At 43.0% G+C, this 18848-nt stretch overlaps 3 protein-coding genes across 3 annotated transcripts; all 3 read left to right on the top strand.

The window, feature by feature from the left end:
- Positions 1-760: 760 nt before the first annotated feature.
- MELLADRAFT_95448 (uncharacterized protein) lies at positions 761-1549 on the top strand (the record flags this gene model as incomplete). The annotated part of the gene is made up of 4 exons (XM_007417948.1): positions 761-949; positions 1016-1147; positions 1230-1373; positions 1442-1549. The coding sequence occupies 4 exons, from the start codon at positions 761-763 to the stop codon at positions 1547-1549; spliced, it is 573 nt and encodes a 190-aa protein (XP_007418010.1).
- Positions 1550-2792: 1243 nt separating this feature from the next.
- On the top strand, positions 2793-3285 carry MELLADRAFT_113286 (uncharacterized protein; the record flags this gene model as incomplete). The annotated part of the gene is made up of 2 exons (XM_007417970.1): positions 2793-3015; positions 3092-3285. The coding sequence occupies 2 exons, from the start codon at positions 2793-2795 to the stop codon at positions 3283-3285; spliced, it is 417 nt and encodes a 138-aa protein (XP_007418032.1).
- A 200-nt stretch (positions 3286-3485) lies between these two features.
- Positions 3486-4064, top strand: MELLADRAFT_113285 (uncharacterized protein; the record flags this gene model as incomplete). Its single annotated transcript, XM_007417971.1, has 2 exons — positions 3486-3561; positions 3625-4064. The coding sequence occupies 2 exons, from the start codon at positions 3486-3488 to the stop codon at positions 4062-4064; spliced, it is 516 nt and encodes a 171-aa protein (XP_007418033.1).
- Between the last annotated feature and the right edge of the window lie 14784 nt (positions 4065-18848).

The raw sequence follows: 18848 nt of genomic DNA, 5'->3' as shown, positions 1-18848 counted from the left end.
ATTATTGTAATTAGTCTATTGATATTTTTTGGTTCAAGCAATCCATCTTTATTGAACAACTTCTTGCTTTTGATATCATAATCTCCCTGTGCCAATTTTATTCGTAAGAAGGGAGTTTTTGTAAGATGACTTGTGTGTCACTGTGGGATGTCACAGGGTGATGACAATATAATGTAAAGTCAGTGCTGATTGATGTCCATCCCCGATATTTTTCTTCACTTCACCCAAGACTCTTTTATCAATGTTTCATGGAGGTCTAAGTCTGTATCCAACCCGTGGAAGTCAACAATCTCACTCCAACAATGGGTCTAATCGAGCCAGCTTTTCCAACTCCAACAATCAAGGAGGACATAGAGGTCCCACTTTACCAAATCGACATCCTAATCCCAACAGAGGTATCGGATCACTTGACCAGCAGCAGCAATCCACATCATTCACAGATGATGAAATGACCCAACCCAATCAACGGGATTTTGATCTTGGACCCAATCCTGATCTTTCTGGATTTCTCCCTCCACGATCAAACCTCGGAAACCTCGGAAATCAATATGATCCTGGTCCAACCTTATCAACTGCAATCCCTGTTTTTGATACGCTTGCATCACAAGCTGGATTGGATCCTGAAATCCTTGAAGACACTCGTGTGGTCAGCAATGTAAGCACTTCTTACATCTTTTATTCATCTTCTTGACTTCTTTTTTTGACTTCCACCCAGTTCAAGCACTCACTGATCTTCATCATTTGTGTAAATCATCAGAGAATGGGTGATGATTCTCGCTTGATTGCTCTGACTGTCTTTACAGCTCAGTGTTATCAGAATCTTGCTCGCCAAATTGAACAACTTTCATTATCCCAAAATCCATCAAACTCCAACAACACAACAAATACAAATCCAACTCCAACTTTAACTGCTCCTCTTCCACCTTGGAAACCTTCGGAGGCACTCACAGTAAGTTCATCTTTCAATCTACTATACTACACTTGTTAATCTAACTTGTCTCGATGATCAATGTAGAAATTGGTGGTCGATGCGGTCTTTGATTTTATAGGTGCTTCCTACCTCCAAGCATACACCGATACAGAGGGCATCCTTAACATAAAAGGCCAGAAAGGAACCCTCACTCATTCTCTTGAGGAACGTGTGATTGTAAGTCATTTTTCTCCTCCTTTTCACTTACTGCTGCAATCTTCTGTACTGAGCCTAATCATTCCTTGAATGCAACTCTCAGGATCGGGTTAGAGCACAGGACCCAGGCTGGAAGGACATAAACTTACCAGAAGTCCGTGCTGGAGCTCATACTCGGTTTCATAAAGATGTCATTGCTTTGATCAAGAAAAAGTGTAAAATCGGTCGTGAAAATCTTCATCACATTGTATGTATATTTTCTTTAACCAACGAATCCAATGTGAATCTTACTCAACAGCTGTTTCATCCTTGTAGCTTCTCCGTAACGCTCACCCCAAATGGGGCTCAACTTCGAATGCGCTTCCAACGCTGAGCGATCTGCTCGTATTGGTCAGGACCTTTTTCTCATCCTCTGTAGATTGAAATGTTGTTAAATTCAATCTAAATTACTTACAGATGGCTGACTTTCCCGGTCCTGGAAAACGAACCACTACGGACACCGAAGTTTTACACCAAGCTGACCTGCCCAAGAAGTCTCGCTATGCCTATCTGGTATGTCATCTTTGACTTAGTCTGATGTGCATACAGTGTAGTTTTTTCATTAATGGCTTGCCTTCATTTTCAGCGAATGGAATCTGTGTTTCTTGAGCTCTCTACTGAAGGAAAAGCTAGTTCCCATATCTGGAAGAATACCGATAGTCAACTCGCCCGATTACGATCAAAAGGACCTCGTTTTACCGAAGCGTGAGTGATCCGTTTTCAATTTCTTATTGATTTTAATGACACTCATTTCATATTGGTCCAACAGCTTCTACAAGCTTGTCATCGAAGAAGACAAACGACTTTTTGATGGCCAACACACCGCTGAAGATTTAAGAAAATTAAATTTAACTGACTTCAAGCTTCCAACTGAATCACAAGTTGATGCAGCTATTGCTGCCTTACCTCAACACCCCTCTGCAGATACTTAAATTACGTTCTACACATCAACATCATCCATATTGTTATCCTTTCAGATTATCTTTGTTTCATTCTATTACATATGTATCTTTTTTGTATCGCATAAACAATAAAATATGTACATAAATTGCAATTCAATGGTATCAATCAAAACTAAAAGCCAGTCAAGAAGCGACTGGATCTGAGCCAGCAGAACAATAATGGTCAAATACCGGCTACAGACCATCAACTGACCAGCAGACAGCTAGTCGATTGATCGATCAAGAGCCCACGCGGATCATCTCGATTGGCTCGAAGCTGGCCGCTTGATCGGCTCACGGCCGTCTTTTGGCCAGCTCACGGCCGCCAGCGAAGACCAGCCAAAAGACGGCCATTCCACTGACCGGTTTTTGGCGGCCAGCCACCACCCAGCGAATCTGGTCTATCGGCGGTCTTTCTCGACCATCAAACGGCGAGCTCAATTGCCCCGTGGTGTAGTCTTATAGACTCACTCCCCAAGAGTTCCCTCCTGTTCTCACATTCGAATCTTCCTTCTCATCTTTCCCCTCCATCACCTGTCCCGTGTTTTGTGTCTTTCTCGCCTAGCGCGGCTTTCTCTCCAAAGTCCTCAAGACTTCTTTTTTGTGTTCAAATTAGATATTTTGTTAATATCATATCAAATTTAGTTTTAGTTTTTAATTTCATCGTTATTACTCGAAAGCTCAAGATGTCGAAGAGGAAAACCCCATCAAGTAAGGAAGGACAAGATGTTGTCAACTTATTAACAACAATCGATGCCAATAAGAAGAACACCAGTGAGGCTACCTCAGATGACCAGGCTAATGCCAATAACATCGAAACCACCTCTACAAAAGACAATCAGGTTAATACCAACAATGTCTCAACAGGTGATAATGTTCAGCTAAAGGAAAAGGATATTGACACAACGGGTAAGTTGTGTTTACAATATTTCCTATGATAAAAAGTTAGAACTTAGAAAGCTCTCTTCAATGAATTCAGTTATAGGCAATTCGGCTCAAGAGAATTCTGATAAAGATAAGAACAAAACATCGAAAGATACTTCAATCTCGTCATCTTCGACTGTAGATGGTCCGATCGAGAAGGGAAAAGGAAGAATCCAAATAGACAATAGTTATACTCAGTTGTTAGGTAGTAACCCACAAACTGTTATACCGGGTAATATAATTATTATGTCATAATTGATATTTTATTATAACCATTATTAACAACTGTCACTTTTGGTTTTTAAATAGGTGCTCCACTAACGCCATCGATCATAGTAACCCAGCAGATGAAAGACCTAGACATGACCATGGATAAGGCAACAGCTGCGATATTAGCAGAGAATAAAGAAGAAGCAGCTTTCTCATTTTGAATTCACGAGCAGATGAAATCCACAATGTCCTCTAAATCTTTGTCTAGATCACCATCCATTGAAGAGATTGCGAAGATAGACAAGAACTTGTTGAAACCTAGTGAAGCGTTGTTCATACCGAAGAAATCATTAATATCATGAATATCAAATGAGCAAGTCGTAGAAAATGGTTTCACCTTCAAAGAAGGAGCATCAACCGGTACAGATAGTAATGTAGGCTTAACCCCTTTCTTCAAGAAGAACATCAAAGAGTTGAAATTACCAGTACCTTTAACGATATTCAACGAAGACTGGCAAGAAGAAGCTTGGCAGTACCATGCAGAGAAGAAAGTTAAAAGCGATGAATCGACTAAAGCTCAAAACCTTTACTCAGGCTTACCGTACCCTCATGAATTCTCTCAAACTTATATGGCTTGGACAATTAATTATCGTAATTTTATAAAAGCTATTTGTTATAAATTTAAATATGTTAAATTAGCAGAATGGTTGGGGTTACATAAAGAAAACGTAGAGAACATTAGAGAGACCGAGTGTTGGATGGTTGCTTTCAGATACGATTTAAAATTAAGATCTTTGTTGTTTACTGAGAAAGTGATCTATTAAGATGGAACAAATGGTCCAATTGACATATCAAAATTCAGAAGCGACATTAAAGAAATATGTTTCCCTAAGGCAAGGAAATGTGATGAATTAACTTTCAAGGATAATCCTTATGCGGAAGGTGGTGAGAGATTCGATTGGGATCACAACACAGGTGCTCCAAAGAATCAACATTCAATCTCCAGAAACTCATCTTACAATAGCAATTCAAGTTTCATTAATAACAACAATTACAATTCCCAAGCAGTGAACAAGAATGTCCCATTCGTAAACAACCAAAACTCCTATAATAATCAACTTCCAAATGCTACAAAAGTTCAACCTGACGGAAAGAAGAGGAAGGGTTATCATGGTAATCACTTCGATCCAAATTATGTTAGGAAGGGGAAACGAATGATGCGCCGGTAGCTAGCGGTAGTAAATCGTAGGTTATGACTCTTTTCTGATTTCGAGTTTTGCTCTAATTTTCCTGCGATGATTTATTTTAGTTCATGTACAACCATTGTATGTGGCTTAATTACATCTCAGTTGGCATGTTAATAACTTTACATTTGATTGTAACAAATCCTAGATATTTCTTTCTATTGATCCTTATCATGATATTGATGTTGAAATTGTTTTCCTTTGCTTGTGATGTTGTTTTGGTTCTAATTTGGTTGTGTTTTTTTCTTAGAAATATAATCAGAAACTATATTGAGCATCCAGTGAGAAACATTACAAGGAGTCATCCAGAAAAGAGAGTCTCACAGATCCAGATTATACCAAAGAACTGGCCAACAAGCATTAGTTGTGAGATGAATATCCCAGAGTGGAGGAAAGCACTTAGACAGGCGAGACTGATAGACGAATTCGCGGATGTGTTGCACGGATTTGAATTTGGTTTTGACCAAGGTATACCAAATCACAAGGTGTTGGACCTTCCTTTCTATACTCCCAGCAATCATTCTTCATCTGAGCTAGCAGCGGAGAAGATCGTGAAGAGCATGAACGAAGAATTGTCAAAAAGGCGCATGTTTGGTCCCTACACTCATGAAGAGGTTTCAAAAGTGTTCTCATTCTTTAGAACAAACCCTCTTGGGGCCGTGGCAAACGGCAATAGTTCAACAAGGCCTATTAACGATTTATCTTATCCTAAGAACGACCCACTTATTAAATCGGTTAACTCATTTGTTAATGTGGATGATTTTAAGACGACCTGGGATGATTTCAACAAGGTCGCAAAATTTTTCAAACTTTCAAAAGAGTTATTTCTACTAGCTTTGTTTGACTGGGAAAAGGTGTATCGCCAAATCCCGACGTTAATGGAACAATGGAAGTACTTAATGGTGTTAAGCACAAATGGACAGCTTTACTTAGACACCAGAATAACTTTTGGAGGCGTTGCTGGATCGGTTCTTTCGGTCGACCGGCAGACGCTTGGAAAAGAATCATGATAGCTGAATTCGATTTGGTCACAGTGTTTCGTTGGGTTGATGATAATCTCTTCGTGAAGAGATTGGGGTCATCAACTGACATGGCTGATATAGTTAAGAGATCTCAGCAATTAGGTGTCTTAACGAACAAAAAGAAGTGTTCAAAATTCCAATATGAACAAAAATTTATCGGTTTCGTATGGAACGGCTTCAACAAAACGGTGAAGCTGACCAAGGAGATATTAGCAATTAGGATTCAACAAATTGAAGAGTTCTTAAAACCGTCAGCTTCGTGGAACTACAACCAAGTCGATGTGTTTGTAGGATGGCTATGTCACGTATCTTATTTACTACCACAACTAAGGTGCTATCTCTGTAGCCTATATGGGTGGAAAGCAAGATGGGTGCACCATCAAGCTAAACAACACTTGCCAGAAGACATATTAGAAGATGTTTCCTTTTGGCTAACAACATTGAAATCCTTCAAGAATTTACGGTTGATTGCCACACCCGACCCTGTCAAAATTGGATGGGTTGGGGACGCATCTGATTGGGGCGTAGGAATCCTGATTGGAGTCAAGTGGATTCAATTCGAAGCAATATCGGGTTGGCGTCACTCCGGGAAGAATACACGTACCATAGCATGTCTGGAGACTGTGGCGATTTGTATGGGTCTCTTGATGGCCATTAAATTAGGCTATGGTCGCGGGAGGAACTTGGTAGTATGGACAGATAATACTACCAGCCAAGCGGCTGTAGAAAAACGCAAGTCAAGGGACAAAGAGGTGAACAGTGAGTGGAAGATTATCCAACAAATCTTGATTGAGCACCAAATCGACCTATACCCAAAGAGGGTAATATCAGATGATAACTTGGCCGATAAACTTTTGCAAGGCGATAGAGGAATTGATCTGGTCTCGGGCGAGAGGAAGGAACATGATCTTAAAGATTTGATCACTTTAGACATGCCTTTAGACCTATCAGGAGTTCTGTTCCCAGTAGTCACATGTTCCCTGTTCAACTAGCTCGTTGTGTATTATGATCTGCATTCTTATTTCCACTAAATCGTGAATCTTTCAAACTCGCTACGCCCATCGCGTTGTTTGATAACGTTCTGTCCTTGCCAAATGTAATAAAAGTTGTCGTGTCTTGCGCACAAGAATAAGGTACTTACCTTTTTAGCGAGCATTACCCCTCTTGGTTCGTGTGTAGGATTACGAATCCTTCTTTGTTTCGTCGTTTGTGCTCTTCATCATGTCCTCGACTTTACGCTTGAATACCCTGACGGCGTTTCTGTCAGGAGTCGAGCCACCATCCCAGCCCAGTCCACTCCAGTTACACCTACTGCACGGTTGGAAGGAAAGCACGTTGAAAAGCTACAACGGCGCTGTAAAGAAGTTTCTCAACTTCTGGGACAACTCGCATCCGATTCCTTTCGTGTTACCAGCCGCGCCAATCGACATCTACAATTTCTGTTGGTGGGCGGGACGGGTAGAAGGTGAACTGACCGATCACGACATTGGTTCGAAGACCCTGTCCAATTATCTCTTGGGTCTAAAGTGAAATGACGCGACGTTGATTGACAGTATCAACGCGCAAAAACCTGGACAGACAGGTATTGATGAGTTTCGAGAGGACTCAAAGAAACTCAGAAGTTGAAAAGAGGGCGGATGAAGTCTACGCCTTACCTGCGAGTAAGCAGGTCAAAAATAAGTGGTAGGGAGGCCTGTAGAGACCTGTGTGTACCTGTCCATGAATAAAAAGGAGAAAAGATCACAAATACAAGAATGAAAGAATAGAATCACTCTAAGCTTCCAGGTTCCACACGATGAGGGAGGAACCGGGAGCTCGAGGGACAGTGAGTATATAAGAGAAAAACTAGACGCGCACACAAAAACCCTGAAGCAAGGGGCAACAATACAAGAAACCAAAACTAGATGAATGAACATGCCACTAATCCAAAAGAGGTACTCCTCCTAGACACCCGTTTCCCAAAAGGGTAATCAAAACACTACCATCACAACCATCCTTTCACCAAAGAGGAACAACCTGAAACAGTTCAACTACCAACTCAGCCGTTTGCCCATGATGATAACTCACTCTCGTGATGGACTTGACCTTGCCTCAATAATATCATAACACGCCCCCTCAAGTTCAGCACAAGATAGCTTTGAGACCTAATAACTTTCTGAGATGAGTGAATTGAGAAGTGCCTAGTGACTTGGTAAGTAGATCTGCTGTCATTAAATGAGTTGGACAGTGTTGCACCGTGAGTTTTCCAGCCTTGACTACCTCTCTGATCCAGTGGTAGTGGATCTCAATGTGTTTAGTCCTGGCGTGGAACACAGTCTTGTTTATTAGGTGAATAGCGCCCATATTGTCACTTTGCAGCACCGTTGGGTTAGAGTCTTCGTATCCAAGTTTACTCAGCATTGTCCTAAGCCACAAAAGTTCATGCCCAGCTTCCGTGATCGCACGATATTCAGCCTCTGTTTAAGACAGAGCCACAGTGGGTTGAAGCTTGCTTCTCCAAGACACCACACCACCAGCTATAATGAAAATGTACCCCGTAGTTGACCTTTGAGTATCTTTGTCTCCAGCCCAGTCCGCATCACACAGCGCTTGAGGACAATCCTGACTCTTGATACCCTTGACTGGTTGAACCACACCTAAACCTGAGTAACAAATCCCTAGATTGATTGTTCCGGCAAGATACCTGAGTACGTGAGTAGCCGTGTTCCAGTGTTGATATCCGGGCCAATCAAGATGCTGAGAGAGAATACCGACAGAGTAGGCCAAGTCAGGCCTTGTACACTGTGCGAGGTACATCAGTGAGCCCACAACGCTTCTGTATGGGAGCTTTCTGCTGGCGAAGTCGTTGATTTCCTCTAAATCAGGCTTAAACAGTTTCAGCCCAGGGGGAAGAGGAGTACTTGCAGGCTTGAGATCTAAAGAATCAAAACGCTGAAGTACTTTTGACGTGTACTTCGCTTGACAGATGGAATAAGTATGACGGTCTTCTCTGATCACCTCAATGCCAACAACGGTTGAGGCTAAACCCAAATCCTCGATTTCCCAACGCTCTGAAATCTGAGCCTTGAAGGAGAGGATGTCGTTGCCGGTGATTGTCAGATCGTCCACGTGAACGTACACAGCCGTGCAGAGATCATCTTGACACCTGATATATACACAGTGATCAATTTCACATTGAATGAAACCAATGCTGACTAGGAATTCTTCAACATCGTCTTGCCAACATTTTGGAGCTTGTTTTAGTCCGTACAGAGATTTCAGCAGTTTACAAACAAGATGTTCTTTTCCGGGTACCTTGAAACCTTCCGGTTGCTCGACGTAGATGTCCTCGTCCAGATTGCTGTTGAGGAAAGCGGTGACCGCATCCATGAGATGAACCTCCCAGCCATTTATGGCTGCCAAGGCGATGAAGAGTCTGAAGGAAGTTGGTTTGCCGGTTGGTGCAAACGTATCAAAATAGTCGAGACCATGGATTTGGGTATTACCCATGGCCACGTAACGAGCCTTGAACTTGAATTTCTTGTTCGGATCTGACGTTTCTTTCTTCCTGAACAGCCAAAGTCCACGTATAACATTGCAGTCCTTTGGTCGATTAACCAACACCCAAACTGTCTTGTCATGCATCGCTCTAATTTCTTTTTCACAGGCTTTGCTCTACTCATTACCTTCCGGCCCTGTCACGGACTTTGGGTACGATCGTGGAACATCATTCACCGCTGCTACCATGTCGCATTCCGGCATACCGCAGTTGAAACGTTGAGCAGACTCCCACTTGGTGATTAGAGAAGACAACTTAAGATCATCACAGATGGCTGTCGAAGTATACTTCACCGCAGGTTTCTCTCTCATTGATCTTCTTACAGGAGGCGGTGCCGCAATATCCACACTCAAGCTAGGAGGATTACTTGCAGGATGATTCTCGGGTTCAGGGCTGGGAGGTAGGGTCGTGACGGTCTCATCAAGTGAATTCTTCACGGAGTCTTGATTCATAATTTCAAAATGTTCATCTTCACTGTCGTCGTTGAAGAACTTGATGTTGACTCCAGCATCCGGTTTATTCAGAACAGGTGGAGGTTTGATCACAGCGACATCTTCTCGAAAAGGGAATTTGTTTTTGTTGAAAGTGGTGTCATGAGTTATGATGATCTTTTGGGAGTTCAAGTCAAAGATATGATAATTGAAATTGTCCTCATCAAACCCCATGAGCACACCATGAGAGCTCACCGGACTGAATTTTGAACCTCAAACTTCTTTTCTGATAAGAGAATAGCTCAGACATCCAAAAATTCTTAGATGGTCCACTGATGGCTTGCGAAAATGCCACGCCTCAAATGGTGTTTGATGTCCACTCAGAGCAGCTGTCACTGTTCTGTTGGTGAGAAACACAGCTGTCCTGCACGCCTGAACCCAGAAGCGCAAAGGTACACCGGAGTCCAGCATCATTGATCTTGCCTTTGTGCTGATGGTTCGATTTCCGCGTTCAGACACACCATTTTCTTTGGGTGTGTGAGCAGCTGTGAGGTTCAAGACGATTCCTCGTTCTTTCAGTTCTTTTCCCAGGAGGTCATTCAGAAATTCACCTCCCCTGTCAAGGGTAAACTGTTTCAGCTTCATGCAAGTTTGTTGTTCTGCCAGTGCAAGGTATGATTTAAAAACTTCAAACACTTCTTCTTTAGACTTTGATTTCATGAAGTAAATGTGGCGAAAAGACGAGAAGTCATCACAAAACAGAGCATAGTACATTTCACACTTGAGGCCTTTCACTCTAATAATGCCACTGAGGTTGACTTGTACATTTTCAAGATGTCGAAAAGCTCTTGGTCTAGTAGAAGAATGAGGAATTTTGGTGTTCTTGGACAAATTGCAAATATCACATTCTTCCAACTTAGTAATATCATCTGCCAATCCTCCTACACTTTTGTGTTTGCACATGAGCTTGAGATACCGATTACTTAAGTGTCCTAATCGTCGGTGTTGAAGAAGAGCAAGATCCTCAGCTCGTGTGGTTGACGCGCTAGAGTCTGAAACAGGACTCACCGGATTGAGGGCGACATACATGAGGTTGTTGGCGGCAAACACTCCATTAAACAAAGCTTCCCCCTTGAAGACTAGAGGGAAACAGTTTTGGTTGTTCGGATGAATGAGAACTTGAACACCCTTTCAAAGCATTGCACCACGAGCCAATAGATTTTGAGCAAGCTCCGGAACATAGAGGCTGTTGTTTAATTCGAACATCTTCCCCGTTCCTGACTTGAGTTGCACGGTGCCGGTGGAGTGTACAGCAAGTGATACGTCACCTCCAGCCAGCTTGAGACGTTTCGAAGAGTCTTCAAGCTTGGTTAATGAGCTGGAGGAGAACAGGCTTTCATTCTTGAACATGTAATGTGTTGCTCCGGTGTCGTACAAAGCCCAGTGGCCACCACTTTCACTGACAATATTTGCAGCAGGTGTGTCTTCATCAAACACGGTGTGAGAAGCTTCGAATGATTCTGAGGCTGCAGATGAGGCTTTTATCTCATCATCCACCAGAGACACGTGAAGAGACGCAAAGGGATTCGACGAAGCGAGAGCAGGGCTTGCCGATGGGAGGGATATCTGCTTGACTCCAGCAACATTTGAGGTTTGTGATGGTCGTAGATATCGGGTAGACTGACCGCCGTTTCGTCTGGCCTCCATCTGAGCGATCCAGTTTTCCTTGGCGACACGGTTCTCAGGCTTGGCGAAACACTTGTCAGGACTGTGTGTAGTAGAGATGCAATGACCTTCTGTACACTTAGGACGGAATCAACGATTGTTGCAAGGGTTGTCATTTCCTGAGTGGACAGCAGACGTCGAGTAGTGGTTCACAGCAGAGGTTGAGTAAGATGACTGACTAGCCTCAACAATGGCAGGAGTTGAAAAGCCTCCATTTCTGGCTTCATAGTCGATGAGATATTGAACAACACCTTCCCTAGTGAGGGGCACCACCTTTGCGTATATGTTCTCCGACACGTTCTCGTTGATGCGAGACCTGACAGTCTTGATGAGTTTTCGAGCGGCGGACGCAGTTGACATTTGACCTTTGTATTTCACAAAGTCCGCCATCAAGTTGTTGAATTTATTGCAATGAACTTTGAAGGAGTTGGAGTTCAGGATCTTCATATCGCTTATGGCATCTTCAATGGTCTGAAGTCCCGCCTCTGAGATTCTTTGATGGTGACTTTTAAGAAAAATCCAAATACGAGAAGGTTCGTACTCTACATCATCCTCGTCGTTGCTGTCAACTTCCGCATCTTCATCTTCTGAGTCTTTCTTTTCAAGCTTCAACATTGTCTGGCATCTACTCTTGTTCTGACTATCCATAAGGCTAAGCATCCACATAGATATGACAAGTTTTACCTTGAGGTGTTGTTCCTCGGTAAGCGAAGGCGCCTTGAAATCGGCCTTAGTCAGGTACTTGTGATAGTCGATGATTCTAAGGACTCGTCTGACTTCCAGTGACCACTCCGGAAAATTCCCGTCCGACAGCTTGTTGTCTATCGAGTACTTCGAGAGTATCGAGTTGAGCTTCTGGACAAACTGTTGGATGGGAGTTCCAAAGAACTTGTGGTCATCCTTTTCCGAAGACATAGTGGATGGGAAAGCAGGAGATTTTGACGATGAGTCGGTCTTGGGATTGATACCAGACTTGGGAGTTTGGGTCTTGTCCGAGGTAGATGAAGACTGAGATGAGGTTTCTTCGAGTTCGTTTTTGGCGTCAGTGAAGACAGGTTCAGGAGACGATGACTTAAACTTCTTTCGAGATCTTTGAGTACAGGTTGTTTCGAGTCGTAGTGACTCTTGCTACCATGAAATGACGCGACGTTGATTGACAGTATCAACGCGCAAAAACCTGGACAGACAGGTATTGATGAGTTTTGAGAGGACTCAAAGAAACTCAGAAGTTGAAAAGAGGGCGGATGAAGTCTACGCCTTACCTGGACAGACAGGTATTGATGAGTTTCGAGAGGACTCAAAGAAAGTCAGAAGTTGAAAAGAGGGCGGATGAAGTCTACGCTTTACCTGCGAGTAAGCAGGTCAAAAAGAAGTGGTAGGGAGGCTCTAAGCTTCCAGGTTCCACACGATCATATTTCACAAGATGAAAAAGAGAAGAAAAAAAAACTAATGAATCTGGAATCAATAAGACAAAGTATTTACCTGGACAGACAGGTATTGATGAGTTTCGAGAGGACTCAAAGAAACTCAGAAGTTGAAAAGAGGGCGGATGAAGTCTACGCCTTACCTGCGAGTAAGCAGGTCAAAAATAAGTGGTAGGGAGGCCTGTAGAGACCTGTGAGTACCTGTCCAGGAATAAAAAGGAGAAAAGATCACAAATACGAGAATGAAAGAATAGACTCACTCTAAGCTTCCAGGTTCCACACAATGAGGGAGGAACCGGGAGCTCGAGGGACAGTGAGTATATAAGAGAAAAACTAGACGCGCACACAAAAACCCTGAAGCAAGGGGCAACAATACAAGAAACCAAAACTAGATGAATGGACATGCCACTAATCCAAAAGAGGTACTCCTCCTAGCCACCCGTTTCCCAAAAGGGTAATCAAAACACTACCATCACAACCATCCTTTCACCAAAGAGGAACAACCTGAAAGAGTTCAACTACCACCTCAGCCGTTTGCCCATGATGATAACTCACGCTCATGATGGACTTGACCTTGCCTCAATAATATCAATTTGTTCCACGATCTGCCATACCCTCATGTTACGAACGAAAGAGTGACGGTGATGCTCCGTGCATCAGCAAGGGCGGACGCCCTCTTACCATTGAAGCCGCCAAAGCCAGCAGTCCTATTGGAACACATCTTACTGCTATATATGAAACTGGCAAACGGCTCTCGCGCTGACTCGGCGGTTCTCGACGTGGCGATCTGCGCCTTTTGGGGTCTAGCCAGACTCGGCGAGTTGACTTACGATTGTCGGACGGGAAAACCTGTAAATGGCTTAGAACACGAGATGAACCTATATCAATGATGCTAAAGGTGAGCACCCTTCTCCAATACTACAGGTATGCAGACCTGAGACTAACCTAAGTTTTACGGAGGAAATGAAAAAGTAAAATGTGAGATTTAAGATAAAGCTTTGTAAAGCTCAAGGCACAAGTGATCTAAGGAGATTTTCTCTTTCCCAAAGATAAATATTTATTGCTAACTAACCTATATCAATGATGCTAAAGGTGAGCACCCTTCTCCAATACTACAGGTATGCAGACCTGAGACTAACCTGAACATAACAAAGATAGAAATAAATAACTAGACTAAGCGGTAGAGAAAAGAGAATGTGAAATAGATGTACCTAAGTTTTACGGAGGAAATGAAAAAGTAAAATGTGAGATTTAAGATAAAGCTTTGTAAAGCTCAAGGCACAAGTGATCTAAGGAGATTTCTACCAAGAACAAATTATTAGTAAAGAGAAAGATGATAGAGATAACAAAACACTTACTCTCTTTCCCAAAGATGAGGAAAGAGAGACAAAATCGAAGATGGGATACATGAGTAGTATATAAGACATCAAACAAATGAATTCAAGATAAGAGACGAAGTTCTACAAAGTTGGTTGGGATTGATGTGCGTTACAATAACACGCAGCTTTCTTGATCGTCTCAGACGAGAGACAATGCTCAGCATTGTTTGAATACATACTCTGTTTCGTACTTAATACTAATTCCAGTTTCCATAACATAGCTACCATGACTTAAGCCTCAGTCTTGATTGGCTTTCAACACACCCCCTCAATCAAGACACGCTACAAACACCTTTTCAATCCAATACTCTTCATATGATCCCAGAATGGCCCCAGATGCAGAGGTTTGGTAAGTAAGTCTGCCGCCATGTCAGCTGATTTGCAATAAGTTAAAATTATTTTCTTTTGTTTGACCTGTTCCCTTATCCAATGATGCTCAATGTCGATGTGTTTAGTTCGTCCGTGATTCACCGCGTTTGATGACAAGTCAATTGCACCAAGATTGTCACAGTTGATGCTGATAGGACCTTCCCAGGCGAAACCAACATCTCGTAGTAAGTTTCGTAACCATTGGACTTCTTGGCCGGCTTCTGTGGTTGCCCGGTACTCAGCCTCGGTTGATGACAGGGCAACAGTTTGTTGCAAGCGTGATCTCCAGGAGATTGCACCTCCCAGCAAGGTTGTGAGGTATCCAGTTGTTGAACGACGTGAGTTCTTGCACCCTGCCCAGTCAGAGTCAACGTTGGTTGTTGGTACACTCCAGCTTGACTGCATACAAAAGTGATTGGTGTCGCTAGCATAGTAGTGGATACCCAGATTCAAGGTACCTCGTAAGTATCGTAACACGTGTTGAAAAGCTTCCCAGTGGCGTTGACAGGGTGAATCCAAATGTTGGGACAGGACCCCAACAGCATAAGCGATGTCGGGGCGGGTACATTGAGAGATGTACATGAGACTACCTACCCCTGATCGATATGGCAGGTTAAGTTTTGAAAAGGTTGCGGCTTCCTCTGGTGTTGAAGACAATAGTTTGAGACCTCCCTGGACCGGGGTAGACGCAGGCTTGCAATCTGCAAGACCAAAACGCAGTAGGAGCGATTCTGTCATGGACCGTTGGTGAATGGCGTAATGATGAGTTGAAAGTCGTAGCGTTTCGATACCTACCACACACGTGACGGGTCCAAGGTCCTCCATTTCCCAAAAGTTCATCATTTCCTGTTTGAATAGAGGGATGGCGAGCTTAGTACCGGTAATCGCCATGTCATCGACATGTAAGTAGAAAACGATAATGTCGGAAGGAGATTTGTTTTGGATGTATACACACTCATCCCCTTCAGCCTGAACAAACTTGATGCTTAGCAACATTGTTCTGAAATCTTTGTTCCACTCATGAGCTGATTGCTTTAGGCCGTACAACGCTTGAAGTAATTCGCAGACCTTTCCTTCATCTTCAGGATTGATATATCCCTCAGGCTGCTCCATGTATACTTTTTCTTTGAGACCTGAGTTTAAGAACGCTGTGATTGCATCCATTCCATGGATCTCCCACCCGTTATGAGCTGTGATACATACTACGATGCGATACGAAGCAGGCTTGCCAGTTGGCGCAAAAGTCTCCTCATAGTCAACCCCAAAGGTTTGGGTGAAACCCTTAGCTACTAATCGTGCCTTGTGCTTGATTATTGATCCGTCAGGTCGATGCTTAACTTTGAAATGCCACCGAGATCCAACTACAGGTGCATCGGCAGGTCTATCCACCAAGATCCAGACTTTCTTTCGATTCATGTTATCAATTTCTTTATCACATGCTTTGATCCATTCTAATTTGTCTGGAGATTTCATTGCTTGTTTGTAACTACCTGGCTCTCCCACTATTCGAATGGTCGATTCAACAGCGAATGCATAGGCGCAGATATCGTTCTTCTCGATGAAGACTTCATCTTCCCAAAACGCAAGATTTGTGTTGGGTACAAAGCGGTCGATAGGCCGAACTTCACGCGTACTTCGTCGTGGTAAGACAGGTGGAGTGATTGGCCTCATGGGAGGCTCGTCGGGTGTTTGAGGTTGAACAACAGTGATCTCTTGAAGGATTTCAGGTTCGAAATCATCGTTATCAGTTTGGCGTAGGACAGGAGGTGTAGAAACGGATAATGATGGAGGGTTTTCATTATCAGCCGACAGATGAGAAATGTCAAAAGTGGGTAATTTGGTGAAAGGGTAAACATCTTGACGGAAAGATGCATCATGAGTGATGATGATTTTTGAGTCATGGAGCATGAAAACTTTATAATTTTGATTGTGCTCGGTGTGTCCTACCAGTATGCCGTGAAGAGAAGTCGCTGCATACTTATTTTCTCTATCAGGCTTCCGGATTAGGACATAGGTAAGACAGCCGAAAGCTTTGATGTGAGAAATGTCAGGCTTTCGGTGAAACCACATTTCAAAGGGTGTGCGGTTCTTGGGGATGGTAATGGTGGTGGTTCTGTTGTTCAGGAAGACTGCATTCTTCACTGACTCAAGCCAGAACCTTACCGGGAGATTTGCTTGGATTAGCATAGAGCGACCTTTTGAGATGATTGTGCGCATTGATCGTTCAGCTACCCCGTTTTCTTCGGGAGTATATGCTGACGTGATTCTTAAATAGATGCCATTTTGTTGACAGTAGGGTAAAAGGACGTCGTTCAGAAACTCTCCTCCCCCGTCCAATGTGAAAGCTTTAACTTTTTGGTCAAATTGACGTTCAACGAGTGAGATGTAGGTGTGAATAGCGGTGTGAACCTCATCCTTTTCCTTCGACTTTAGACCAGTAACATGTCTATAGGAAGTGTGATCATCCGTGAACAATATGAAATAAAGACTTCTACATATGGCCGGGGTGCGCATTATGCCGCTAAGGTCAATGTGGACGTTGTCTAAAGGGTTTAATGATCTGACTCGAGTATGAGAGTGGGGTTGACAATGAGCTTTTGAAAGATCACATGAATTGCAAGGTAAGGTATCAGGCAATACAACTTTAGATAGGAATGTTGGTAAACCAATAACAGTATCACCCTTGATCATTTGTTTTAAATATGTAAAATTTGGGTGACCTAGTTGATGATGTAACAGATGAAGAGCTTCAGTTGTTCCATCGGTGATAGCTGAAGAGTTTGGCGTTGGACTAGATGATAGTGTACGCACAGAGTTGAGGTTAAGTAACATGGTGTTAGGATCGACTCGTCCGGTCATAGCCGTCTTCCCGTTTCGTTGGACAACGAAGGTTCCATCTTGGTGTCGAGTCGTCACCCAACCTTCATGTAGTAATCTTCCTCCAGCAATTAGATTTTGCTTTAAGTCAGGAACAAAAAGGCAGTCGGTGAGAGTGGTGATATCTCCTGATGGTCCGATGATGGTCACGTTCCCTTTTCCTTTGATATCAAGGGTGGCCGATCCTCCTGCCAATCCTACACAAGGGTTAGAAGAAAAAGTGGATGTATAGCCCGTAGAATCGAAGAACTTTTCTAATTTGAACATATGGTGAGTGGTTCCACTGTCCACGATCCCAAAATGCTCATTCCCGATGTTCGATTTTGAATCAACAATGTATACCGCGCTGGCACTGGCTGAAAAGTCTGATCGCTCTAGGGATTCTTGAAGAGAAGACAGAGTAGGAAACGTGGAATTTGGGACAGTGGGTGGTATAGGTGTTACCGCATTGACTGAGGCAGATGTTGGAGTTTGGTCAACCCATTGACCTTTGGCTTTCTTGGCTTCGATCCAAGCGTTGAACTTGTCAATATTCTTCGGGTTTCTGATACATTCAGCTTCGGTGTGAGTTAATGAAACACATTTCTTGGGAGAACACCGAGTTTGAACAAAGCCTTGTCGCCTTCTCATTGGACTAGCTGCACTTGCTTCAATAACAGGAATAGTAGATGAAGGATGAAGGAGAGCTCAATTGGTGATTCGGACATTAAGGGCGGTAACGACTGAATCATATTCAAATTCATTATTGTCCGCGATGTCTTCAGCGACTTTCATCCAGTCTGAGTTGAGAGACATTAAAAGCTGTTGTCCTAATTCAACACCACCGATTTTTCCTCCTGATTGTCCAAAAGCTGTGTAAAGCTTATGAAACTCATCCAAGTGCTTGGGGAGGGTTGAGGTACCTTGCTTAAGACCGAATAATAATCTTCTCATTAGCATTTGGTGAGCTGGAGTACGGGGAGCATGGTGATCTCTAATCTTGACCCATAACTTGCTGGGTGTTGATTCCATATCTGGACCGTTATCACTTTCAATAGTAATAGTTGGCTCGAAGCGATTCCTGTTAGGTTGATCAAGTTTGGAGATAATCCAGGTGGTGAGGGATTCTCGGACTACCTCATTCCACAACTTCAAATCGGCATCGATAGAAGGTTCATCTTTATTGGATAATAAGAAGGAAGCTAGGGATAACGATTGAATTCCAGTTTGTATCTCTGATGACCAATTAGAGTAATTGGTGTCATTGAGTTTCTCGGTGACTGTTATTTTGGATAATGTGTTAACCATGGATGAAGCTATTTGATACCTTCTACTACCAAACGATAGTGTAGTGGTAGTGATACTGGTTGTACCAGCAGGAGGAATCGATGATGTCATGGCTGTTGGTGGAACCAAGCTTTTGATGAATGTTTGATCACCGTTGGAATCTGGCTCTGAAGAGGACTGAAAATCTTCTGAATTTGAAGATATCGATGGAGTGGGAGAAGGTGCGAATAGTTGATCAACGGAAAGATAGGTTCCTCGTCGTTCATAAATTAAAGCGAAGATAACTGATTTGTCGGATCGGTTTTGACACTCTTGCTACCATGTAAATGGCTT

The sequence above is a fragment of the Melampsora larici-populina genome (assembly GCF_000204055.1).
Source record: "Melampsora larici-populina 98AG31 unplaced genomic scaffold MELLAscaffold_81, whole genome shotgun sequence".
NCBI classification, from domain to species: domain Eukaryota; kingdom Fungi; phylum Basidiomycota; class Pucciniomycetes; order Pucciniales; family Melampsoraceae; genus Melampsora; species Melampsora laricis-populina.
This window is presented reverse-complemented; position numbering and strand designations above follow the sequence as displayed.